At 56.3% G+C, this 26,711-nt stretch overlaps 1 protein-coding gene across 5 annotated transcripts in view; it reads right to left on the reverse strand.

Moving 5' to 3' along the window:
* The window catches only part of ARHGEF10L (Rho guanine nucleotide exchange factor 10 like), a 37,639-nt gene that overhangs the window by 3,973 nt on the left and 6,955 nt on the right, over positions 1-26,711 (reverse strand). The window contains exons 3-25 of one of the 5 annotated variants that reach the window (XM_053962609.1): positions 25,001-25,207; positions 24,450-24,477; positions 23,808-23,893; positions 23,595-23,678; positions 22,845-23,023; positions 21,439-21,555; positions 19,740-19,848; positions 18,487-18,579; positions 16,788-16,894; positions 15,986-16,063; positions 15,732-15,911; positions 14,434-14,550; positions 14,244-14,336; positions 13,600-13,773; positions 12,603-12,748; positions 11,182-11,369; positions 10,435-10,550; positions 10,207-10,334; positions 9,102-9,202; positions 7,683-7,804; positions 6,522-6,608; positions 5,387-5,607; positions 3,353-3,507 (exon numbers count right to left, since the gene is read on the reverse strand). In XM_053962609.1, the coding sequence (XP_053818584.1) occupies positions 3,353-3,507; positions 5,387-5,607; positions 6,522-6,608; positions 7,683-7,804; positions 9,102-9,202; positions 10,207-10,334; positions 10,435-10,550; positions 11,182-11,369; positions 12,603-12,748; positions 13,600-13,773; positions 14,244-14,336; positions 14,434-14,550; positions 15,732-15,911; positions 15,986-16,063; positions 16,788-16,894; positions 18,487-18,579; positions 19,740-19,848; positions 21,439-21,555; positions 22,845-23,023; positions 23,595-23,678; positions 23,808-23,893; positions 24,450-24,477; positions 25,001-25,207 (2,916 nt within the window). Of the gene's footprint in view, positions 1-3,352; positions 3,508-5,386; positions 5,608-6,521; positions 6,609-7,682; positions 7,805-9,101; positions 9,203-10,206; positions 10,335-10,434; positions 10,551-11,181; positions 11,370-12,602; positions 12,749-13,599; positions 13,774-14,243; positions 14,337-14,433; positions 14,551-15,731; positions 15,912-15,985; positions 16,064-16,787; positions 16,895-17,364; positions 18,443-18,486; positions 18,580-19,739; positions 19,849-21,438; positions 21,556-22,844; positions 23,024-23,594; positions 23,679-23,807; positions 23,894-24,449; positions 24,478-25,000; positions 25,208-26,711 lie in introns of those variants that run through there. The other 4 variants (XM_053962612.1, XM_053962610.1, XM_053962613.1 and 1 more) reach the window with 4 other exon arrangements.

The following is a 26,711-nucleotide window of genomic DNA, read 5'->3' on the forward strand; positions in this document are numbered from 1 at the left end:
CAGGAATGGGGTCAGGGAAGGGCCCTGATCCCATCTGGAGCATCTGCACCAAGCCCACGTCCCATAAACCCTCTGGAATGGGATCATCGGGAATGGGGTCAGGAATGGGATAACAAGGAACGGGAAAACATGGAACAGGATAATGGCAACAGAATAACAGGGAATGGGATAATGGGGAATGGGATAACAAGAGGGAAGGGGGATTGGGATAAAAGGGAATGGGATAACTGGGAAAACAGGGAATGCTGAGCACACATGGAACAGGATAAAAGGGAATGCTCAGCACACATGGAAAAAAAGGGCTATCAGGGAAAACAGGGAATGCTGAGCACACATGGAATGGGATACCCTGGAAAACAGGGAATGCTCAGCACACGTGGAACAGGATAAAAGGGAATGCTGAGCACACATGGAATGGGATACCCTGGAAAACAGGGAATGCTCAGCACACATGGAACAGGATACCAGGGAATGCTGAGCACATATGGAATGGGATACCCTGGAAAACAGGGAATGCTCAGCACATGTGGAACAGGATAAAAGGGAATGCTGAGCACATATGGAATGGGATACCCTGGAAAACAGGGAATGCTCAGCACATGTGGAACAGGATACCAGGGAATGCTGAGCACACATGGAATGGGATAGGAGGGAATGCTCAGCACATACACATGGAAGAACGGGATACCAGGGAATGCTGAGCACACATGGAATGGGATACCAGGGAATGCTGAGCACACATGGAATGGGATGGGAGGGAATGCTCAGCACATACACATGAAGAACGGGATACCAGGGAATGCTGAGCACACACGGAATGGGATACCAGGGAATGCTGAGCACACATGGAATGGGATACCAGGGAATGCTCAGCACATACACATGAAGAACGGGATACCAGGGAATGCTGAGCACACATGGAATGGGATACCAGGGAAAAGAAGGAACTCGGCACACCCGGGAAGCTGCAGGTGCAGCTGAGCCCCACAGGGTCACCAGGAGGGTCATTCCCACTTCCCAACATTCCCAACATTCCCTTTTCCCGCCACACACGGCACTGGAGCAGGGAAGGAGTGGCCACCTCCACCCTGAGGGCTCCCTGGAAAAGCCCTAATTCCCTTTTATTTAACGGATTCGCTCCACTCCAGGCCAATCCCAAGGATCCGGGAGCAGCTGGATCGGGATGAATCCACGGCCAGAGGCTCCGATCCATCAGCACTTTCCTTCTTTTTATTCCCAATCCATGTTTTTGTATCCAAACCCTCGGATCCCAGGAATTTGGAGCCTTTGGATGCTCCAAGCCCTGCTCCCAGCAAATCCCAATTTCCAGGGAAAAGGAGTGATTCCAGGGAAGCTCATTCCTCCCAAAAAATTGGGATGAGGTTAAGAACTCCCCCCCGTGGCTGCTGTTTAATCAATTAAAATTAAGTAAATCCCTTTAATTGGCTCCCAGCGTTGCCATCATTTGGGAAAGGGGATGGGCACAATCCCAAAAATCCGTGTTTAGGGGGATTTGGTGGCTCGGGATTGAGCCAGGTGCTGCTTCCTGCAGCTTTTCCTGGAGACAACCCGGAATGGTGCCCGAAAATCTCGCAGGATTCCCGGCTCTTCCCAACCCCCTAGCGATGAAAACGGGGAATTTCCCAACCCAGGAATTCCTGCAGAACAGGGGTCACAGCAGGATGGGACCACAGCCTGAGCCAAATCCCGGGAAAACGACCCCAAAATCCCCGGGAATAAAGGGAATTTTCAACCTTGGGGGAGGGGGTTGGAGGGGACCAACGCCATTTCCAGCCCCAACATCGGGAATTTTGGGAAGGCAAAAATTCCCATTCCTTGTGATCCCACCCTGGATCTTGCAGCAGCCCCTCTCCACGACCATTTCCCCAAGGTTTTCCCCCAAAATGAGTTTGGATCCACAGGAAAATGGGATTTTCCTGCTCTGGGGCTGCCAAGGGAAAAGGGAAAATATTGGGAAAACAAAGGAAAAATGGGGATTTATCCTAAATGAGGATTTATCCTAAATGGGATATCCTAGATGGGATTTATCCAGAGGGGACATCCTAAATGGGAATTTACCCCAATCCCCATGGGATATCCTAAATATAGATCCTATATATGGATTCATCCTGATGGAGTAGCCTAAATTTGGATCCTAAATACGAATTTATCCCAATGGGATATCCTAAGTGGGGAGTTATCCCAATCCCAAGAGAATATCCTAAATATGGATCCTAAATATGGATTCATCCTGATGGGATATCCTAAATGGGGATTTATCCTAAACGGGGATTTATCCTGATGGAATATCCTAAATATGGATCTTAAATAGGAATTTATCTGGATGGGATATCCTAAATGGGGATTTATCCTAAATGGGGATTTATCCTAAACGGGGATTTATCCTAAACGGGGATTTATCCCAATCCCGACAGGATATCCTAAAGAGGGATTTATCCTAAATGGGGATCCATCCCAATCCCAATGGGATATCCCAAATGGGGATTCATCCCAATCCTGACAGGATTTATCCTACATGGAGATTTATCCTAAATGGGGATTCATCCCAATCCTGACAGGATTTATCCTACACGGAGATTTACCCTAAAGGGGGATTGATCCCTATCCTGACAGGATATCCTAAAGGGGGATTTATCCTACACAGAGATTTATCCTAAACCAGGATCCATCCCAATCCCGATGGGATCCTAAAGGGATCCTAAATGGATCATAAAGGGAGATTTATCCTAAATGGGGATTGATCCTAATCCTGACAGGATATCCTAAAGGGGGATTGATCCCAGTCCTGATGGGATATCCTAAAGGGGGATTTATCCTAAACCAGGATCCATCCCAATCCTGATGGGATATCCTAAAGGGGGACTGATCCTACATGGAGATTTATCCTAAATGGGGATTGATCCCAATCCTGATGGGATATCCTAAAGGGGGATTGATCCCAGTCCTAATGGGATATCTTAAATGAGGATCCATTCCAACCCGATGGGATATCCTAAAGGGGGATTTATCCTAAACCAAGATCCATCCCAGTCCCGACGGGATATCCTAAAGGGGGATCCATCCCAGTCCCGACGGGATATCCTAAAGGGGGATCCATCCCAGTCCCGACGGGATATCCTAAAGGGGGATCCATCCCAGGCCCGACGGGATATCCCAAAGGGGGATCCATCCCAGTCCCGACGGGATATCCTAAAGGGGGATCCATCCCAGTCCCGACGGGATATCCCAAAGGGGGATCCATCCCAGTCCCGACGGGATATCCTAAAGGGGGATCCATCCCAGTCCCGACGGGATATCCCCGGTCCCTGGGGGATTGCGGGCGCGCTCTCACCGTGGTTGCGGGGGAAGGCGGCCACGCTCCCGTCCTGCAGCCCGGCCAGCAGGAAGCCGGGGCTGTTCCGCAGGCACAGCACGGGCACCGCGCCCGGCACGCGGCAGCGCTGCAGCACCGGCGTCCCCGCCGCCACCGCCCCGAACACCAGCAGGCTGCGGGACAGCGGGACAGGGGGTCAGCGGGACAGCGGGACAGCGGGACAGAGGGACAGCGGGACAGCGGGACAGCGGGACAGCGGGACAGGGGGTCAGCGGGACAGCGGGACAGCGGGACAGGGGGTCAGCGGGACAGCGGGACAGCGGGACAGCGGGACAGGGGGTCAGCGGGACAGCGGGACAGCGGGACAGCGGGACAGGGGGTCAGCGGGACAGCGGGACAGGGGGTCAGCAGGACAGCGGGACAGAGGGACAGAGGGTCAGCGGGACAGCAGGACAGCGGGACAGCGGGACAGCGGGACAGGGGGTCAGCGGGACAGCGGGACAGCGGGACAGCGGGACAGCGGGGTCAGCGGGGTCAGCAGGACAGCGGGACAGCAGGACAGTGGGGTCAGTGGGACAGCGGGACAGTGGGGTCAGCGGGACAGCGGGACAGTGGGGTCAGCGGGACAGCGGGACAGCGGGACAGCGGGACAGGGGGTCAGCGGGACAGGGGGTCAGCGGGACAGCGGGACAGCGGGACAGCGGGACAGAGGGACAGCGGGACAGAGGGACAGCGGGGTCAGTGGGGTCAGCGGGACAGCAGGACAGCGGGACAGGGGGTCAGCGGGACAGCGGGACAGTGGGACAGCGGGTCAGCGGGACAGGGGGTCAGCGGGACAGCGGGACAGCAGGACAGTGGGGTCAGTGGGACAGCGGGACAGCGGGGTCAGTGAGACAGCGGGACAGGGGGTCAGCGGGGTCAGCGGGACAGCGGGACAGAGGGACAGCGGGGTCAGCAGGACAGCGGGACAGCGGGGTCAGTGAGACTGCGGGGTCAGCGGGACAGCGGGACAGAGGGACAGCGGGGTCAGCGGGACAGCGGGACAGCGGGACAGCGGGACAGAGGGACAGCGGGGTCAGTGGGGTCAGCGGAACAGCGGGACAGCGGGGTCAGCAGGACAGCGGGACAGGGGGTCAGCGGGACAGCGGGACAGCAGGACAGTGGGGTCAGTGGGACAGCCGGACAGGGGGTCAGCGGGACAGCGGGACAGCGGGACAGCGGGACAGCAGGACAGTGGGGTCAGCGGGACAGCGGGACAGCGGGACAGCGGGACAGCGGGACAGCGGGACAGCGGGGTCAGTGGGACAGCGGGACAGCGGGGTCAGTGAGACAGCGGGGTCAGCGGGACAGCGGGACAGAGGGACAGCGGGGTCAGCGGGACAGCGGGACAGCGGGACAGCGGGGTCAGTGGGACAGCGGGACAGCGGGACAGCGGGACAGTGGGGTCAGTGAGACAGCGGGACAGCAGGGCAGCGGGACAGTGGGGTCAGCGGGACAGCGGGACAGCGGGACAGCGGGACAGAGGGACAGCGGGATCAGCGGGGTCAGCCCCACAGCGCGGGGACAGAACCCGAGATCGGGATTGGCCCCGGAGCACAGGAAGAGAACGGGGTTGGGATAAGGATTGGGATCGTCCCCACAGCGCGGGGAGAGAGCAGGGTCGGGATCATCGAGATCAGTCCCGCAGCGCGGGATTCAGGATTGGGGCTGGGATTTGGGATCGGAGCCAGGATTTGGGATGGGAGCTGGGATTTGGGATCAGAGCTGGGATCTGGGATCAGAGCTGGGATTCGGGATGGGATTCAGATGGGAGCTGGGATTTGGGGTTGGAGCTGGGATTCGGGATCAGAGCTGGCATTAGGGACAGGAGCTGGGATTCGGGATTGGGGCTGGGATTTGGGATCAGGGCTGGGATCTGGGATCAGAGCTGGGATTCGGGATGGGAGCTGGGATCTGGGATGGGATCCAGATGGAAGCAGGGATCTGGGGTTGGAGCTGGGATTTGGGATTGGAGCTGGGATTCGGGATGGGAGCCGGGATTCGGGATCTCACCTCCCGTCCTGCAGCCCCAGGCACACTGCGGGGTGGGGGGCGTTGGGGGCCGGGTCCGGGGCCATTCCCTGCTCCGCGGGATCCTCGGGCTGCGGCTCCGGGATGAATTCCATGCACAGCACCGGGGCCGGCACCGGGAAGGATTTGACGGTTCGGGGCACGGAGCGGTTCAGGGAGAAGATTTCCACCTGCCCCCCCGCCCCCTCCTGCCCCCCTCCCACCTGGAGGAAAATGGGAAAAGCGGGAATGAGCATCTCGGGATTCCAGCAGAGCCATCCCAAATCCCAGTTGCAGATCCCAAATCCCAAATAATCCCAAATCCCGGGATCCATTGGGGTTGTGCTCAGAGAGCCCCATCTGCCCCCCACCTCCTGCTGCCCTCCTCCCACCTGTGGGGCAGGAAAACCAGGAATGAGCATTCCAGGATTCCGGCCAGAGCCTCCCCAGATCCCAAATAACCCCAAATCCCGGGATCTGTTTGGGGTTTTCTTCACCCAGAAATCTCCTGGCCCCGCCTGCCCCCCTGCCACTGGCAGGAAAAACGGGAAGAGGATTCCAGCCAGAGCCATCCCATATGCCAAACCCCAAACAACCCCAAATCCCCAAACCCCAAAGCCCAAACTCCAAATAACCCTAAACCCCAAATCCCAAACAACCCCAAATAACCCCAAACCCCAAATAACCCCTAATCCCAAACAACCCCAAATCCCAAATAACCCCAAATCCCAAAACCACAAATAACCCCAAATCCCAAACAACCCCAAATCCCAAATAACCCCAGATCCCAAATAACCCCAAATCCCAAACAACCCCAAATCCCAAATAACCCCAAATCCCAAATAACCCCAAATCCCAAATCCCAAATAACCCCAAATCCCAAAAACCCCAAATAACCTCAAACCCCAAATAACCTCAAATCCAAAACCCACAAATAACCCCAAATCCAAAAACCACAAATAACCCCAGATTCAAACAACCCCAAATCCCAAACCCCAAACAACCCCAAACAAACAACCCCAAATCCCAAACCACAAACAACCCCAGATCCCAAACAACCCCAAATCCCAAACCCCAAACCCCAAACCACCCCATATCCCAAATCCCAAACCCCGGATCCCCAGCGGGCTCTGCTCACCCACAGGAAGCCCTGGGGCAGGGAGGTGCTGACGGCCGAGAACCCCAGGAGCGAGGAATGGACGGGATTGTGGACAGCGGCTCCGAGCTGGGGGTGGGAACCAAAACACTGGGATTGGGACCCAGCCCGGCTGCCATTCCCGATTTGCCCCTCGGAATGCCCCAATTCCTGCTTTTTCCAGCCCCTCCGCTGAGGGGTTGTGGGATTTGTGCTTTTCCACCCCAAAATCACGGATATGAAGGGAAAGGAGATGGAGAACCCAAATCACCCCAAGCAGGCAAGGAATCAGTCAGAACCCCAAAACTTGGGGTCCAGCTGCCATTCCCAATTTCCCCCCTTAGATTCCATCAATTCCTGCCTTTCCCAGCCCCTCCACCAGGGGATTTGTGCTTTTCCACCCCAAAAATCATGGATATGAAGGGTAAGGGGATGGAGAACCCAAAACATTCCAAACAGGCACAGGATGAGTGGGAATCCCAAAACTTGGGGTCCAGCTGCCATTCCCAATTTCCCCCTTGGAATGCCCCAATTCCTGCTTTTTCCAGCTCCTCCACTGGGGGATTTGTGCTTTTCCACCCTAAAATCATGGATATGAAGGGAAAGGAGATGGAAAACCCAAATCACCCCAAGCAGGCAGAATGTCAGTACATTCCCCCAAATTTGGGATCCAGCTGCCATTCCCAATTTTCCCCCTTAGATTCCATCAATTCCTGCCTTTTCCAGCCCCTCCACTTTGGGATTTGTGTCTTTCCTCCCAAAAATGCTGGATCAGAGGGGAAGGGGATGGAGAACCCAAGTTATCCCAAGCAGGCACTGCAGATCCCAAAATTTGGGATCCAGCTGCCATTCCCAACTTTCCAGGCTGGACTGCCCCAATTCCTGGATTTTCCATCCCCTCCAGGGTGGGATTTGTGCCTTTCCTGGCTGGATCCAAGGTTTTTCCAGATGCTCCAGAGTGGGATTTGTGCCATTCCCACCTGGATTTGGGATTTTCCATCCCCTCCAGGGTGGGATTTGTGCCTTTCCCACCTGGATTTGGGATTTTCCATCCCCTCCAGGGTGGGATTTGTGCCATTCCCACCCGGATTTGGGATTTTCCATCCCCTCCAGGGTGGGATTTGTGCCATTCCCGGCTGGCTCCGGGGTTTTTCCGGCTCTCACCTGCAGATCCAAGGCTTTGGAGGAGAAGGCTGGAATGTGGCAGGACAGGATGGGGCACCAGAAGGGAGCTCGGCTCTTCCTGTCCTCGTCGGGGCAGAGCCAGCCCGGCTGGTTCTCCTCCCCTGCGGAAAACCGGGAGCGCCGGGATCACCCCCACCCCAAACTCCTCCTCCGGGATCCATCCCCACCCCAATCCACCGTTTTCCATGGATTTGGGATGTGCCTCATCCCCTTCTCAGAATTACTGCAGCGTGGAGGAGAAAAAAATCAAAAAAACCCCAAATTTACAGGAAAAAATTCCATCTTAAGGCGTTCCCCCACATCAGCCTGGGATGGGGTTGGGGTTCTGGCTCGTGGATATGGGATTATCCCAGATTTCCAAAAAAAATCGGGAAAAGCAAACAGGATTATCTCACATCTTTAAAAAATTAGGGAAAATCAAATGGAATTATCTCACATTAAAAAAAAATAGGGAAAAGCAAACAGGACTACCCTAGATTTTTTAAAAATGGGAAGAGCAAACAGGATTATCCCAGATTTCAAAATAAATGGGATTATCCCAGATTTAAAAAAAATGGGGAAAACCAACCCCGAAGTGTTAAAAACCGGAGAATCCCCAAAGATTCCAGCCCAGCGCTCCACGAGAATTCCAGATTTTTATCCAACATTCCCTAAACTTCCCCAAAACTTCCCAAACCTCCAGAACCTCCCCAACCTTCTCAGAAAATTCCCAAACCTCCACGAGCTTCCCCAAAGCCTCCCAAACCTTCTCCAGAACCTCCCCAAACCCCAAGAACCTCCCCAACATTCCCCAAACTTTCCCAAACCTTCTCCAAAAACCTTCCAAACTTTCTCCAGAACCTCCCCAAAACCTTCTCCAGAACCTCCCCAGCCTTCTCTGAAAATTCCCAAACCTTCTCCACAAGCTTCCCCAAAGCCTCCCAAACCTTCTCCAGGACCTCCCCAAACCCCAAGAACCTCCCCAACATTCCCCAATATTCCCCAAACTTTCTCCAAAAACCTTCCGAACTTTCTCCAGAACCTCCCCAAAACCTTCTCAGAAATTCCCAAACCTTCTCCACGAGCTTCTCCAAAACCTCCCAAAACCTTCTCCAGGACCTCCTCAACCTTCTCAGAAATTCCCAAACCTTCTCCACGAGCTTCTCCAAGACCTCCCAAACCTTCTCCAAGACCTCCCAAACCTTCTCCAGGACCTCCCAAACCTTCTCCAGGACCTCCCAAACCTTCTCCAGGACCTCCCAAACCTTCTCCAGGACCTCCCAAATCTTCTCCAGGACCTCCCAAACCTTCTCCAGGACCTCCCAAACCTTCTCCAGGACCTCCCGCCCCCCTGCATCCCCTGGCTCCCGGTTTTCCCGCCTTTCCCGCTCCGGGGTGTGTGGGAAGAGCAGGACTCACGCAGGCCGATCTTGGCCAGGTGCAGCCGGTTCACCCAGGAGATCTTGCTCAGGGGGCTGGGCGTGATGAACACCACCATGACACTGATGGGGCGCCCGGACCTGCGGGACACGGCGGCCTTCAGCCTCGTCCTCATCCTCACCCCCGTCATCATCGTTATCCTCATCCCCATCTTCGTCCTCCTCATCATTATTGTCCTCATCACCATCATCCTCCTCATCTTCATCTTCATCATCTCCATCACCCTCCTCCTCCTCATCCCCATCGTCCTCCTCATCTTCATCCTCATCCCCATCATCCTCATCATTATCCTCATCCCCATCCTCCTCCTCCTCATCTTCATCATCCTCATCTTCATCATTCTCTTCCTCCTCATGATCTTCATCCTCATCCCCATCATCCTCCTTATTCCCATCATCCTCCTCCTCCTCATATTCATCCTCATCACAATCATCCTCCTCATCCCCATCCTCCTCCTCCTCTTCTTCATTCTCATCCTCATCATCTTCATCCTGCTCTTTTTCCTCTTCCTACTCATCCTCCTCCTTTCTCCTCTTTCTCTTCCTCCTCTTCCTTATCCTCATCTTCCTCATCCTCTTCTTCCTCATCATCTTCATCCTGCTCCTCCTCTTCCTCCTCATCCATCCCCTCATCCTCTGCATCTTCCTCCTCCCCCTCTTCCTCTTCCTCCTCCTCCCCCCATCTTCTTCTTCCTCTTCCCCATCTTCTTCCTCCTCCTCCTCATCCCCGTCATCCTCCTCCTCTTCTTCATCCCCATCCTCATCATTTTCATCCTGCTCTTTTTCCTCCTCCTCCTCATCCTCCTCTTTTCTCCTCTTCCTCCTCCTCATCTTCCTCATCCTCTTTTTCCTCATCATCACCCTCATCTTCATCCTGCTCTTCATCCTGCTCCTCCTCTTCTTCCTCATCCTTCCCCTCATCCTCTGCATCTTCCTCCTCCCCTTCTTCCTCATCCTCCTCTTCCTCTTCTTCCTTCTCCTCCCCGTCTTCTTCTTCCTCATCCTCATCTTCTTCATCCTCCTCCTCCTCCCCCTCCTCTCCATCTTCCTCCTCCCCCTCCTCCATCCCACATTCCCGGCCTCACTTGTCGGGTTTCCCGGGCAGCAGCAGCCGCAGGCGGCACTTGTTGGCCGAGTGGATCTCCTCCTCCTTGACCTTCATCATCCTCTGCAGGGCCAGGCACCAGTCCTGCGCCACCGTCATGTTCAGGTTCTGGAGAACATCGGGAACGGTCCCTCAGAGCCGGGATCACCGCAGATCCCAGATCCCGGCCGGAGGAGGCTCCGGCGGCTCCCGGGAGCGCGGGCGGTACCTGGTAGGTGCCATGCAGGGTGCTGACGAGCAGCGTGATCTGCTCCACCACCGCCAGGTCCTTCTGCAGGTCCTGCAGCTCCTGGAAGAGCCGCGGGGGGCCCAGGTAGACCTTATCTTTTGGGGGGAAAAAACGGGATTTCAGGCACACGGAGCGCCACGGGATCCACCGCGTTGGAGAAGACTCCGAGATGGAGCCCAGCCCCTGACCCAACACCACCAGGGACGGCGCCGCGGCCGCTGTTCCTCAAACATCTCCATGGGCGGTGAGTCCCAGAGTGGTGAAATCCCCTAAATCCAGCCCAGGGAGGTTCTCCTGCCAGGAATGAGGCTGGAGCTCTGCAGCCGTGACTCCACCACCTCCCAGAGCGGCGAAATCCCCATAACCCCTCAAATCGCATCCCACCAAGGTCATCCCGTCAGGAAGGAGGCCCTGACCACCTCCCAGAATGGTGGGATCTGCCTAAAATCCCCCAAAATCCCAGCCCAGGGAGGTTCTCCCACCAGGAATGAGGCCCCGAGTGCTGTGTCCATGACTCCATCACCCATCAGAGTGATAAAATCCCCTAAAACACCCCAAATCCCCTGAAACACCCCAAATCCCCTAAAACACCCCAAATCCCCTAAAACACCCCCAAATCCCAGCCCAGGGAGGTTCTCCCACCAGGAATGAGGCCCCGAGTGCTGCGTCCGTGACTCCCCCACCCCTCGGAGCGGTGGAATCCCCTGGCAGGCCCCGGGAGCTCACTGTGCGCGGCCTGGCCGGCGGGCGCGTGCCGGCGGGCGCCGGCGTTGGCCACGGCCGCGGCGCTGTCCTTGTCGCCGGCGCCGCTCTCCTGGCCCACCTCCACCACCTGCACCTGCGGGAGGGCCGTGCTCCACTTCAGCACGTACTTGGGGCCCAGGGGCACCAGGCTGCTGATTTCCAGCTGGCCTCTGCCAAGGCAAGAATTCCAGGTCAAGAGAACCCCCCAGGTTTTCCCAAAATCCCCAGGATTTTCCCCCCGCCAAAAAAAAAACCACCCCTGTTTTTTTCCCCCAAAAATACGTGTCCTCCAAGCTGAGCACCCCACACCATGCAGGAACCCCCAAATGTGGGGCTGCTGATTTCCCGCTGGGCTCTGCCAAGCCAAGAGCTCCAGGTCAAGAAAACCCCAGATTTTCCCAAAAAACCCGGATTTCGCCCCAGAAAAGGCGTCCCGCAGGCCGAGCGCCCCACACCGTGCAGGAACCCCCAAAGCTGGGGCACACGACACAGCACAGCACGCCTGGCACCTACCCTGCAGGCACTGGCCTGGAGAGGGGAAAAAGGAGGGATTCAGTGGGATTTGGGGAATTTTGGGAGGTTTTCCCGCTTGGAGCCATCAAATTCCTCCAACTCCACCCCAATCCCAGATCCCACAGCGGCTCTGAGACCCCACAATACCAGGGAGGGAGATGGGCCAAAGGTGGGCAGGTAAACCCAAAACTCGATGGGATTTCCCAAAAAAACCCAAACTTGATGGGATACCCCCTCCCAAAAACCCCAAACTGGATGGGATTCCCCCCAGAAAACCCAAACTCCATGAGAATTCTCAAAAAAAACCCCAAACTCAATGGGAATCTCACCAAAAACCCTAGACTTGATGGGATTTCCCCCAAAAACCCCAAACTCGATGGGAATCCCCCTTAAAAACCCCAAACTCAATGGGATTCACCTAAAAACCCCAAATTCGATGGGAATCCCCCCAAAAAACTCAAACCCGATGGGAAGCCCCCCAAAAACCCCAAACTGGATGGGATTCCCCCCAAAACCCCAAACTCAGTGGGATTCCACTCAAAAGCCCCAAACTGGATGGGATTCCCGCCAAAAATGAGGATGAGGAGGATAAGGAGAATAAGGAGGATGAAGAGGATGAGGAGGATGATGAGGAGGACGGGAATGAGGAGGAGGATGAGGAGGACAAGGAGGACGATGAGGAGGATGAAGAGGACGGGAATGAGGAGGAGGATGAGGAGGACAAGGAGGACAATGAGGAGGACGAAGAGAATGGGAATGAGGAGGAGGATCAGGAGGAAGAGGAGGACGAGGAGGAAAGCAAGGATGAGGAGGAGGAAGGCAAGGATGAGGAGGCTGAGGAAGAGGAGATCTCCTGAGGGTTCTGGGGCCAGGAGGTGCCCGGCACGTACTTGAAGTTGACGTTGGCGCAGACCAGGAGGTCGCTGAGCAGGAACACCTTCCTCTCCTTGGACTTGAGCAGCTGCCCGCGGTCCCCGTACACCGTCTCGGTCAGCGTCTCGCACAGCAGCAGCTGCCGCTGCCCCGAGCTCAGCAGCTGCAGGACAACCCCAGATGGTGACTCCAGGCTGGAGACGCCGGCCCGGAGCGGCCAGTCTCACCACGGAGCCGGAATCGCCAATTCCCAGCATCGTCAAAAGGTCCCAAATCTCCTCCAGAACCTCCAAAAACCTTCTCCAGAACCTCCCAAAAGCCTTCTCCAGAACTTCCCAAAAACCTTCTCCAGAGTCTCCCAAAAACCTTCTCCAGATCCTCCCAAAACCTTCTCCAGAGTTTCCCAAAAAACTTCTCCAGATCGTCCCAAAAATCTTCTCCAGAACCTCCCAAAAAAAGTCTCCATATTGTCCCAAAAAATGTCCCCAGATCCTCCCAAAATCCTTCTCCAAAAGCTCCCAGACCTTCTCCAGAACCTCCCAAAAACCTTCTCCAGAACCTGGAGACACCCTGACATGGAGTGGGAGCTCCAAATCCAAACCCAGCAGATCCCTGGGGAGGAATTCCCAAATTCCACCTTCAAGGCTCGGTTTGGATCAAGATCCTCTGGGACCTCACAGGGATCCTGCTTCCCAAAAACCCCGATGTGTAGAGGGAGCCACAAATCCCACCCAGCAGCAGCTCCAAACCCTGCTGAGGATGAGGATGAGTTGGAGAACACCAACTCAAGGAAGATGAAGATGAGGAGGAGGAGGACGAGGATGATGACAATGAGAATAAGGATGAAGAAAAGGAGGACGAGGAAGATGAGGTGAGGATGAGGAGGACAAGGTGGATGAGGAGGATGATGAGGATGAAGAAAAGGAGGATGAGGAAAATGAGGTGAGGACGAGGAGGAGGATGAAGATGAGCAGGAGGATGAGGATGAAGACGAGGGTGATGAGGAGCCCCCACCTTGTTGAAGCTGCTGCGGTCGCTGATGCTCTTGCTGAGCTGCTGCATCTCGGCCACCTGGTCGGCCAAGCGCTTCTGCTCGTTGAGCTTCTCGGCCAGCGTCTCCAGCTCGGTCAGCGCCAGCTGCAGGGACAGGCGGTCGGCGTGGCCACGCGGGGTGTTCTTCAGCATGTCCTGGGACACGGAAACACCGGGAATGGCCCTGAGGAACCGCCACGGCAACGCTTACGGAGCCTCCAACGCTGAGGTTTGGAGGATGACCCTTGGGTGGATCCAAAAATCCAACCAGGGTGTTCACTCCCAAGTGTGTCCCTATCCTGCAGCTCCCAAAAAGGTGCTTCTCCAGAACCTCCCAAAAACCTCCTCCAAAAGCTCCCCAAAAACTTCTCCAGAACCTCCCAAAAAACCTCCTCCAAAAGCTCCCCAAAAAGCTGCTTCTCCAGAACCTCCCAAAAACCTCCTCCAAAAGCTCCCCAAAACCTTCTCCAGAACCTCCCAAAAAACTCCTCCAAAAGCTCCCCAAAATCTTCTCCAGAACCTCCCAAAAACCTCCTCCAAAAGCTCCCCAAAACCTTCTCCAGAACCTCCCCAGGACCTTCTCCAGAACCTCCCTGCTGTCCTCCAGAACCTCTCCCTGCTCTCACCTGCAGGAGGAGGATGAACTGAGGGAACCTCTGGATGGGCTTCACCATCAGCCCGTAGAGCGTGACGCGGTCGGCGCTGGCCATCTGCCGCTTCTGACGTGGGGGAAACGCCACAAAAACGGGGGTTTTGGGGAAATGCCACAAAAACGGGATTTTTGGGAAAAGCGGAGCCCAGAGGGGCCACGCTGACCTTGAGGAAGTCCAGGAAGGCGGGTTTGGTCAGACAGGCCTTCTTGATCAGGGACATGGCCGTGGTGAAGTTGTTGACGTAGTCGCTGTAGACGTCCAGCACCATGGACTTGGAGAACTGGGAGAGGACAGGAGAGCAGGAATGGCGTGGGGCTTCAAAAAAATGGGATGGGGCTTCCAAAAACTGGATGGGGCTTCCAAAAAACGGGGTGGCTGAAGTGCTGGGGATGTCCCATCGCTCCAATCCTCCACCCATCCCTGGTGGGATCCCAAGGGACGTTTGCGGCCAATTCCCGCTTTTTCTTCCTACTGAGGTCGCAAGTCCAGCACCATGGAATTGGAGAACTGGGAGAGGACGGGAGAGCGGGAATGGGGTGGGGCTTCCCAAAAACCAGGGTGGGCAAAGTCTGGGGTGCTGGGGGTGTCCTAGTTTGGGCTCCATCACTCCACCCATCCCTGGTGGGATCCCAGGGGATTTTGGGGGTGATTCCCAACTGATGAGATCCCAGGGGGGTTTTGGGGGCAACTCCCAATCTCTAATGGGATCTCAGGGGAGGTTTGGGGGTGATTCCCAATTCCTGGTTTTTTATGGGATCTCAGGGAGGTCTGGGAGTGATTCCCTGTCTCTGATCCCAGGGGGGTTTTGGGGGAAGGTTCCCAATCTTTGTGGAGGTTTGGGGGCACATCCAGGTTTTTGATGAGATTCCAGGGAAAATTCCCTGGGGGAATTTTGGGAGAAATTCCTGGTTTTTTATGAGATCCCATGGAGTTTTGGGGGTGATTCCCAATCTCTGATCCCAGCGGGATTTGGGGCCATTCCTGGTTTTTGCTGGAATCCACACAGGATTTAGGGCCATTCCCAGTGTTTGCTGGGATCCCAGGGGAATTTTGGGGCCATTCCTGGTTTTTTATGAGAGGAGGTTTGGGGGTGATTCCCAATCTCTGATCCTAGGGGGATTTCGGAGGCTGTTCCCAGTTTCTGCTGGGACCCCAGCGAGATTTGGGGCCATTCCTGGTTTTTTATGGGATTATGGGGGCTGTTTCTGGTTTTTGCTGGGACTCCAGCAGGATTTGTGGCCATTCCCAGTTTCTGTTGGGACCCCAGAGGAATTTGTGGCCATTCCCAGTTTTTGCTGGGATCTCAGTGGGATTTGGGGCCGTTCCCAGTTTCTGCTGGGATCTCAGCGGGATTTGTGGCCGTTCCCAGTTTCTGCTGGGATCTCAGTGGGATTTGGGGCCGTTCCCAGTTTTTGCTGGGATCTCAGCGGGATTTGGGGCCGTTCCCGGTTTCCCCCGCACCGAGGCCACGAAGAGGTCCCCGATCTTCTCGTTGGAGTCCCACTCGGCCACGCGCGAGGCCAGGGCGATCTGGAACATGGAGTGGCACTGCAGGATCTCCTTCAGGCGGAAGAACACCACCTGGCACTTGCGGGCACTCAGCACCTTGGGCTCCATCTCCAGCAGCGGGTTCCGGTAATCCTGCGGGAATTGCGGCGCTGGGATCCCGGGATCCGCGCCAGGGGATCCCCATCCCGCCTGAACGGGGCCCCCACCTGCAGGATGCGCTTCAGGGAGTCCACGTAGCTGCGCTCGCTCTGCACGATGGAGCCCAGGATGTGCCGGCGGAGCACCTGCAGGGCACGGACACAGGTCCTGATCCCAAAATTCCCCATCCTGGGATCCGGAAATGCAGGCACAGCCCTGATCCCAAAATCCCCAATCCCAGGATCCAGAAATGCAGGCACAGCCCTGATCCCAAAATGCCCAGTCCCAGGATTGGGGAAAGGCAGGCACAGTCCTGATCCCAAAATCCCCAATCCCAGGATCGGGAAATGCAGGAACAGCCGTGATCCCCAAATCCTAAACCCCAGGAAAAGGGAAAAGCAGGCCCAGCCTGTGGGGCTCAGCCGTGATCCCCCAACCCCAAATCCCAGGAAAAGGGAACCAGCCCCAGCCCTGCGGAAGCGCTGACTCAGCTGTGCTGGTTTTGCTGACTCAGCCTTTCCTTGTTCCTCAACCACAGGGCCCAGGGGACACCGTGAGCCCCCAGATCCCAGGAAAGCCCCAATCCCAAACCTGGGAAAGCCCCTATCCCAATCCCAGGAAAGCCCCTATCCCAGGAGATCCCAGGAAAGCCTCGATCCCCAGAGATCCCGGGAAAGCCCCGATCCCCAGAGATCTCAGGAAAGCCCCCATCCCAGGAAAGCCCTGATCCCTGGAGATCCCGGGAAAGCCCCGATCCCCAGAGATCTCGGGAAAGCCCCCATCCCAGGAAAGCCCTGATCCCCAGAGATCCCGGGAAAGCCCTGATTGCCAGGGATCCCGGGAAAGCCCCGATCCCAGCCGATCCCGGACCTGCTGCGGGCTCAGCCCCTCGGGCGCGGGGCCCAGCTCGGGCGGGGGGTGCCTCATGTCGGACACGGTGACCTCCAGGAAGCCGGTGTCCTCCTCCTCCGAGTCCCCTGCCACACGGGAACACCAAAAACCCCAAAGTGACCCCAAACTGCGCCTTCCGGGGCCAGAGGCGCAGCCCGGCTCTCCCGGTTTTCCCGGTATCCCGTGTCCTTCCAGAGCGGACACCGGGATGAGCCGGGCAGGAGCGGGGATGGGACCGAGAGGGGACGGGGAGGGTCCCCATCCCAAAAATCCGCCCGGAAACAGCGGGAATAGCGCCTCGTCCTCGCTCCAAAACAGCGGGAAACAGGAAAAGGAGCCGGGAAAAGGAGCTGGGAAAAGGGGAAGTGCCGGAGTGGGGACCAGGACAGCGCCACGGGGAGGGGACAGGGAGGGTCCCCATCCCAAAAATCTGCCTGGAAACAGCGGGAACAGCGCCTCGTTCTCGCTCCGAGACAATGGGATACGGGAAAAGGAGCCGGGAAAAGGAGCCGGGAGCGCAGGAAAAGCGGGAAGCGCCACAGCAGGCAGCCCTTACCCGAGGTGGAAGCAGCCGAGGAGGAGGAGAGCGAGCGAGCCAAGGAAAGCTCGGGATAAGCCAAGGAAAACTTGGGATGGGAGCGCGGCCGTCGCCTCCACATGGCCCCGGCCCCATCCCGGGCCAGAAATCCCGGGAAAGGGACGGGCTGGGGGGAGGGAAGGAGGAAGGGAAGGGAAGGGCTGCGGGGACCTTTTTCCTTCCCTAATTTCGGCTCCTCCTCCCCGGGGATGCTCTCCCGGGATTGCCGCGCCCCAAAGCCGCACGGGCCATGCGGGAATGGCAGGACTGATCCCACGGGAATGGTGGGAATGGCGGGACCAATCCCATGGGAATGGCGGGAATGGCAGGATACACTCAGCAAGCCCACAGGAATGGCGGGAACACACAGCCGATCCCATGGGAAGCTTTGGGAATGCTCATGGAATGGCGTGACACATGCAGCCAATCCCATCCCATGGGAAGCTTTGGGAATGTCAGGAACACACGCAGCTGATCCCATCCCAAAAGAAGCTGCAGGAAAGCCAGGAACACGCAGACAATCCAATGGGAATGCTGGGAACACACGGCCAATCTCATGGGAATGCTGGGAACACAGAGCCGATCCCATGGGAATGCTGGGAACACACACGGCCGATCCCATGGAAATGTTCTGGGAACACAAGCAGCTGATCCCATGGGAATGCTCTGGGAGCACGCGGCCGATCCCATGGGAATGTCAGGAAAACGCAGCCAATCCCATGGGAATGCTGAGGACACACGCAGCTGATCCCATGGGAATGCTGGGGACACACGCAGCTGATCCCATGGGAATGCCAGGAACACATGCAGGTGATCCCATGGGAATGCCAGGAACACATGCAGGTGATCCCATGGGAATGCTCTGGGAATGCTCTGGGAGCACGTGGCCGATCCCATGGGAATACTGGGAACACACACGGCTGATCCCACAGGAATGCTCTGGGAACACAGGCGGTTGTTCCCACGGGAATGCTCTGGGAACACACAGCCAATCCCACGGGAATGCTCTGGGAATGCTCTGCGAACACACGCAGCCGATCCCTCGGGAAGCTCCAGGCGCTGGGATCCAGCGGGATCGATCCTACCTCCCCTGGATCCTACCTGCCCTCGGCTGCTCCAGGGAAACCCGGGAGCTCCGGCGGGAGCGCGGCGGCTTCTCCGCCTCGGCCGCGCTCCTCCTGCGCTCCCCATCCCCTGCGGGACAGGGAAAAGCCCCGGGAATTGGGAATTCAGGGGAAAACCCGCAGGGAAAACCCAAGGACGGCCCCGGCGCTGGAGTGGCTGTTTTATCCCAAAATCGCGAGGAGCGAGTTGGAGTGGGAACAGCCGAAGGAAAGCTTCAAATGCAGGGAATAATCCAGGAAAAATGGGAAAGGGAAGCGGGATGAGGATTCCCTAAAAACCATCCTCTCCCAGGGCTTTGCTGGGCTGAGGGGTTTGGGTTTCCTGCTCCCCGTTCCCTACTGCTCCCCAGGCTCCTGGAAACTGGGAATTCGGGGGGAAAATCCTGAAGGGAAAAATCCAAGGGAAAGTTCCTGGAAATTGGAAATTCAGGGAAAGAAATCCTGAAGGGACAAAATCCTGAAGGAAAAGGGCAAGGACAGGGCGGGCGCTGCTGTTTTACCCCTGAAGGATAAAGGGAGGGAGGTGGAGCCTGCAGAGATCCCGGGAAGCTCCAGATCCATGGAATGAGGTGGGAAAAGGGGAAGGAGGTTCCATAGGGATGGGATCCCCGGGGTTCCGGAGGGATGGGGTTCCCTGGGGATGGGATCCCCTGGTTCTGTGGGGATGGGATCCCCGGGTTCCAGAGGGACGAGGGACGTGATTCCCAGGGTTCCATAGGGATGGGATCCCTGGGGTTCCAGAGAGATGGGATCCTCTGGGGATGGGATCCCTGGGTCCCCTGGGGATGGGATTCCCGGGGTTCCATAGGGATGAGATCCCCGGGATTCTGAAGAGACAGGATTCCCTCAAGGACAGGATTCTGGGATGGGATCCTGGAGGGTCCCTGGGTATGGGATCCCCAGGGATGGGATCCAGGGAGGTTCCATGGGGATGGGATCCCCAGGGTTCCAGAGGGACAAGATTCCCTGGGGATGGGATCCCGGGAGGTTCCATGGGCATGGGATCCCCGGGGTTCTGGAGGAATGGGATTCTCTGGAGATGGGATCCTCAGGGATGGGATCCCGGAAGTTCCCCAGATATGGGATCCCCAGGGTTGGGATCCCGGGTTCCCTGAGGACGAGATCCTGGGAGGTTCCATGGGGATGGGATCCCCGGGGTTCCAGAGGGATGGGATTCCCTGGGGATGGGATCCTCAGGGATGGGATCCCGGAGGCTGCCCGGAGCCTCACCTGGGCCGTCGCGGCGCTGCAGGAAGGTGACCCTGCGCAGCACGGCCATGCGCGTGCGCTCCAGCCCGTCCTTGGTGCCGCTGCGCGCCGCCCGCATCAGCTGCGACACCTGCAACGGGAACCGCCGTCAGCCGGGGATCGGCACGGGATCAACGGGATCACAGGGATCATCGCCAGGATCTCAGCGCGCACAGGGATAGCAAGGATCAACGGGATCATCACAGGGATCACCAGGATCACTAGGATTGCACGGATCACAGGGATCATCACTGGGATTGCAGGGATCACAGGGATCATCACTGGGATCACTGGGATTGCAGGGATCACAGGGATCATCACTGGGATCACTGGGATTGCAGGGATCACAGGGATCATCACTGGGATTACAGGTGTCACCAGGATCTCAGGGAGCACAGGGATCACCAAGGATCAATGAGATCATCACAGGGATCACCAGGATCACTGGGATTGCACGGATCACAGGGATCATCACTGGGATTGCAGGGATCATCACTGGGATCACTGGGATTGCAGGGATTCACTGGGAGCATCACCGGGATTACAGGTGTCACCAGGATCTCAGGGAGCACAGGGATCACAAGGATCAACAGGATCATCGCTGGGATCGCAGGAATCATCACCAGGATCCCTGGGATTGCAGGGATCACCAGGATCATCACCGGGATTACAGGATCTCAGGGATCACAAGGACCAGTGGGATCATCGCTGGGATTGCAGGGATCACCGTGATCACTGGGATCACCGTGATCACTGGGATCATTGCAAAGACCACAGGAATCATCAGGAACACCAGGATCACAGGGATAACAGGAACAACATGGATCTCAGGGATCATCACCGGGATCACAGGGATCAACAAGCTCCAGGCTGCCCCAGGATCCCTCCCGGATCCAGCCCCTCAGGAAGATCCCTGGAGCGCCATTCCCTGTTTTTCCATGCAGCTGGGAGCAGCAGGCACACAGCCAGGGCTCCAGGATCCCCCCTGGATCCCCCCAGATCCCTCGGGATCCCTCCCGTGGATGTGCAGCAGCCAGAGCGGGATCGGGCAGCGCAGCCAAGCAGGGGCGGCTCCGGCTCTTCCTGAGCCAGGATGGGATGTGCGGGGCAGGGAAAGGGGGATCGGCCTTTCCCACCCCAAATCCTGGGCTTTTACCCCAAATCCTGGCAGTTCCACCCCAAATCCCAGCGTTTCTACCCCAGATCTGACAGTTCAGTTCTACCCCAAATAACATCGGCCAGGATGGGATGGGGTGGGAAAGGCTTTGCCCTGAGGTTCCACAATTCCCAAAATTCTCCTTCCTGAATTCCTTCCTTCCCTCCCTCCTGAATTCCTTCCCGAATTCCTGAATTCCTTCCTTTGCAAATTCCTTCCTGAACTCCTGATGATCTTCCTGAATTCTTGAATTCCTTCCTGAATTCCTTCCTTTGTGAATTCCTTCCTTTGTGAATTCCTTCCTTTATGAACTCCTTCCTGAACTCCTTCCTGAATCCCCGAATCCCTGAATTCCGATGGCTCGGGAAGCCCCGGGAGCTGCAACACGAGCGGCACCTCAGCAGCTCCGGGCTGATTTTCTGGGACAGGAATGGGATGGGCCCAGCCTGGATCCACTCCACGGGGGAATTTTATCCCCCAGGCTGGGAATTTTGGGAATTTCGGGATGCGGGACGGGATCGGTACCTTCCAATCGGATTTGTGCTTCAGCTCCTGCATTTCCTTCCCCCCAACTCTCAGAGCCAGGAGCTCCCGCTTAGTCCTGGCGCATTTTTCCTTGAGTTTATGGAGGTCTGGAGAGAGCTGAGCCCAAAGCAAAGCGGGAGAGCAGCAGAGCAGAGATCCCAGGAAGCAGCAAATGCAAAAAAACAGGAGAGATCATCCCAAAGGAGCAGGGAACAGCAGCAGCAGCCCGGAATTCCGGCCGGGAGCAGGCAGGGAGTGCAGGAACAACAAGAAAAGGCTCAGAAACGGGAGGAATCATCCCAAAAATCCTGAAATGCCGGCTGGGATGGAGCAGGGAAAGGCAGGGAGAGGCTCAAAAACAGAAGAAATCGTCTGAAAAATCACGGAATTCCATCTGGGATGGAGCAGAGAGCGCAGGAACAGCAGGGAAAGGCAGCGAGAGGGTCAAAAACAGGAGAAACCACCCCGGAATTCTGGCTGGGATGGAGCAGGGAAAGCAGCACAGAACAGGCAGCAGCATCCCAGAATTTCAGATGGGCGCAGGCAGGGAGTGCAGGAACAGCAGGGAAAGGCTCAGAAACGGAAGAAATCATCCCAAAAAATCCCATCTGGGAGCGAGCAGGGAGGGCAGAAGCAGGGAAAGACAGGGAGAGGATCAAAACCAGGAGGAATCATCCCAAAAATCCCAAAATTCCAGCTGGGAGTGAGCAGGCAGTGCAGGAGCAGCAGGGAGAGGCTCAAAAACAGGAGAAATCATCCCAGAATTCCAGCTGGGATGCAGGAGAAGGGAAAGGCAGGGAGAGCCCCAAAAGGAGGAGAAATCATCCCAAAAATCCTGGAATTCCGGCTAGGATGCAGCAGGGAATGCAGGAGAAGGGAAAGGCAGGGAGAGCCCCAAAAGCAGGAGGAATCATCCCAAAGTGGCAGGAATGGGCAGCAGCATCCCAAAATTCCAGCTGGGATGGAGCAGGGAGTGCAGCAGGAGCAGGGAAAGGCAGGGAGAGGCTCCAGCAGGAGGAAAATTAAAAGGGAAGGAGGAAACAGGAAAGAAAATTCCAGGAAAAACACAGCAGCATCTGCAGGATGCTCCGGTGCCTCCACGCAGCAGAATTCCAGAAAAAGCCAGGATGAGGATTCCAGGGGAGGAATGAGGATTCCAAAGGGAGGGATGAGGGTTCCAAGGAGGGAGAGATGAAGACTCCAAGAAGGGATGAGATGAAGATTCCAAAGGGAGGGATGAGATGAGGATTCCAAAGGGAGGGAAGAGATGAGGATTCCAAGGAGGGATGAGATGAGACTTCCACAGGGAGGGATGACACGAGCATTCCAAGGAGGGATGGATGAGGATTCCAAGGAGGGTTCTAAGGCGGGTTCAAGGAGGGATGAGGATTCCAAGGGACGGGTACCTTGGGCTGGAACGCCGCCCGGAGCTTGGCCGGCTCCGCGTCCCGCCGGGATTCCGGCCGGGATTCCTCTCCCGACTCGCCCTCGCTGTAGCTCTCGAACTCGCTGGAGCTCCAGCCCAGGTCCTGGCCCAGGCGCGTCCCCTCCCCGCGCTGCACCTCGGCGTAGATCAGCCCCGCGCCTGCCAAGCCGGGGATTCCCACTCCGTTCCCATCCCTGCTCCGTTCCCATCCCTGCTCCATTCCCATCCCCGCTCCGTCCTCGTGCTCCCAAGCCACGGGAATTCTGGCTTTTGATTGTCCCGAAGGGAGCTGGGAGCACGCCGGGATGCATGGATGGATCCAGGGGGGATTGATCCCCTGGGAGTGGTGGGAATGAGGGGGATAGGAGAAGGGAAAAGGGAAATTCTGGGAATTGGGGAATCCTAGTGTAGAACTCCAGAATTCCCATTCTCCAGAACCCTCGGGATCCTGCAGCCCCTCTGGGAGCGGTTCCATTCCTCCCAAATCCCAGGATTTCCCCAGTTATTCCCACCCACAGCCTCCTGGAGGATAGGACTCTCCTTCTTGATGGAAAATGGGATGGGGGGGCCCTGGAAAACCGGGAAGAGGCAGTTTCCTTATAGAAAATGGGATTGTGGGCCCTGGAAAAATAGGAAGAGGTGATTCCTGCTAGAAAATGGGACGGGGGGGGCCTGGAAAACTGGGAAGAGGCGGCTCCCGGCTGGAAAAGCAGGAGGAGCGCTCCCGTACCGTCCTGCTCCACATCCAGGCCCTCGCAGGGAACGTCGTCGTAGATGACCTCGTCCTCCACCTCGGGGAAGGAGAAACGCTCCCCTGGAAACCCGGGATCGGGATTGGGATCAGGACTGGGATCGAGATCAGCAGCCCAGGATCCCAACGGGATGTGGAAACCTTCCCCAGCCCAGCAGGGGCTATCCCGGAGTCATCCCGGCTTTTCCCCACCTTGGCAGATGCTCTCCCTCTTCCAGGTGCGGCTCCGGATCTGGGAATCTCCTCCGGCCTCGCCGTTGCTCACCTGTGGCAGGATCCTGCGGGAGCATTCCAGGGAAAAATCCCTCGGGATCGGGTGCAAATCCCCCGGGATCGGGGGCTCCCAGAGCTCCCACCTGCTGTCGCCCCCATTCCCACGTCAGGAACAAAATAAGGATTTTTTTTTAAAGGAATTTCCCCCCATCATCTGCTCCTTGGGATCCCAGGATTTAGGGTCATCCCAGATTTTTAGGGATGTCCTGCCAAGACACTCAGGGATGATGGAAAAGATCCCAAAATCCCAGAGTTCTCCTGCTTGGAGCTCTTTGAAATGCAGGGAAGTTGGGGGAAACTGAGGCACGGCAGCAGCTGTGACACCAAGCAGAGGGGATGGATCCCAAAGATCCACCATGGGACCCCAAATCCCACCAAAACCTCCTGAAGGCCCCCAAAATGCCAGGAAACTCCCTGAAATCCCACCAGAACCCCCCAAATTCCCTGGAAATCCCACTAAATGCCCCAAATCCCACCAGAACCCCCCACATTCCCTGGAAATCCCACTAAATGCCCCAAATCCCACCAGAACCCCCCACATTCCCTGGAAATCCCACTCACCCTTCCTTGGTCTCTGGCTCCAGCCCCTCTGCAAGGAAGGAAATCAAAGAGAAACGGCGTCAGCACCCCCGGGATGCACCAGGAATACCGGGAATTCCACACGGGGAATGAGTGGGAATTCCACACTGGGAACAAGGAGAATTCCACACCGGAAAGGGAATTCCACACCGGAACAGTAATTCCACACCAGGAATGAACAGGAATTCCACATGGGAACGAGCAGGAATTCCACATGGGGAATGAGTGGGAATTCCACATGAGGAACGAGCGGGAATTCCACACTGGGAATGAGTGGGAATTCCACACTGGGAACAAGGAGAATTCCACACCGGAAAGGAATTCCACACGGGGAATGAGTGGGAATTTCACACAGGGAATGAACAGGAATTCCACACTGGAACGGGAATTCCACACCAGGAATGAACATGAATTCCACACGGGAACAAGCAGGAATTCCACACCAGGAACAAGTGGGAATTCCACACTGGGAATGAGCAGGAATTCCACACTGAGTGGGAATTCCACACCGGGACGAGCAGAACGCTCCTCACCGGAGCTGGGCGGGCGCCGCCGGCGCGGAGGCGCCTGGAGAGCGACGTCGGCACCGGGATCAGCTCCGGGATCAGGGCAGGGATCAGCTCCCGAATCCGAGTCCTCGTCCTCCCCCTCCTCCTCTTCCTCCTCCTCGCTGTCCTCGAAGGCGAAGGCCTGGCCCAGCTCCTCCATCCCCGCGGGGCCGGGGGGATCCGGGGGAGATCCTGAGCGGGCACGGAAAACATGGAATGGGGCACGGGAGAGTGGGAAACGGGGATGGGGGAGGGGAATGGAGGAAAAAAAGGGGGATGGAGGAAAAAAAGGGATGGACATGGGAAATGAAGACAAAGGAGGGAGAAGGAGGATGCAGGAGATGGAAAAGGGAGATGGAGGAAAAGGGGGTGGAGATGGAATAGAAGGGGGACGGAAAGCGGGAGGGAGAAGGGCGTGGAGGTGGATGAAAGGAATGGGGAGGGAAGAGATGGAAAAGGGAGATGGAGGAGGAGAATGGGGATGGAGCAAAACAGGGATGGAGACGGAGGGAGAAGAGGGATGGAAATGGAGGATGGAAAAGGGGACGGAGGAGAGGGAAGAGGAAGGGGATGGAGGAGGAAAAGGGGGATGGACGTGGAGGAGGGAGAAAAAAAGAGAACGGAGAAGGAGAATGGGAATGAAAAAACCAGGGAAGGGGGATGGAGGGGAAAAGAGGGATTGTCACCGAGGAGTCAGGAATGACACGGACTCTGCGCCAGAAGTTAAGAGGCACAAAGCCCTGCATTTATTGGAACCCCAAATCCCCGTTTTTACTGGAACCCCAAAGCCCTGCATTTATTGGAACCCCAAAGCCCTGTTTTTACTGGAACCCAGATCCCTGTTTTTACTGGAACCCCAAATCCCTGCATTTATTGGAACCCAAATCTCTGTTTTTACTGGAACCCAAATCCCTGTTTTTATCGGAACCCCAAAGCCCCGTTTTTATTGAAACCCCAAATCCCTGCATTTATTGGAACCCCAAATCCCTGTGTTTACTGGAACCCCAAATCCCTGTTTTTACTGGAACCCCAAATCCCTGTGTTTATCAGAACCCCAAAGCCCTGCGTTTATTGGAACCCCAAATCCCTGTGTTTATCAGAACCCCAAAGCCCTGTGTTTACTGGAACCCCAAATCCCTGCATTTATTGGAACCCCAAATCCCTGTTTTTACTGGAACCCCAAATCCCTGTGTTTACTGGAACCCCAAATCCCCGTTTTTACTGGAACCCCAAATCCCTGTGTTTATCAGAACCCCAAATCCCTGTGTTTACTGGAACCCAAATCCCTGTTTTTACTGGAACCCAAATCCCTGTGTTTATCAGAACCCCAAATCCCTGTTTTTACTGGAACCCCAAATCCCTGTGTTTACTGGAACCCAAATCCCCGTTTTTACTGGAACCCCAAATCCCTGTGTTTATCAGAACCCCAAATCCCTGTGTTTACTGGAACCTCAAAGCCCTGCATTTATTGGAACCCCAAATCCCTGTGTTTACTGGAACCCCAAATCCCTGTGTTTATCAGAACCCCAAATCCCTGTGTTTACTGGAACCCAAATCCCCGTTTTTACTGGAACCCAAATCCCCGTTTTTACTGGAACCCAAATCCCTGTGTTTACTGGAACCCAAATCCCCGTTTTTACTGGAACCCAAATCCCCGTTTTTACTGGAACCCAAATTCCCGTTTTTACTGGAACCC

This window comes from Vidua chalybeata, chromosome 22, assembly GCF_026979565.1.
Source record: "Vidua chalybeata isolate OUT-0048 chromosome 22, bVidCha1 merged haplotype, whole genome shotgun sequence".
Taxonomy (NCBI): Eukaryota; Metazoa; Chordata; class Aves; order Passeriformes; family Viduidae; genus Vidua; species Vidua chalybeata.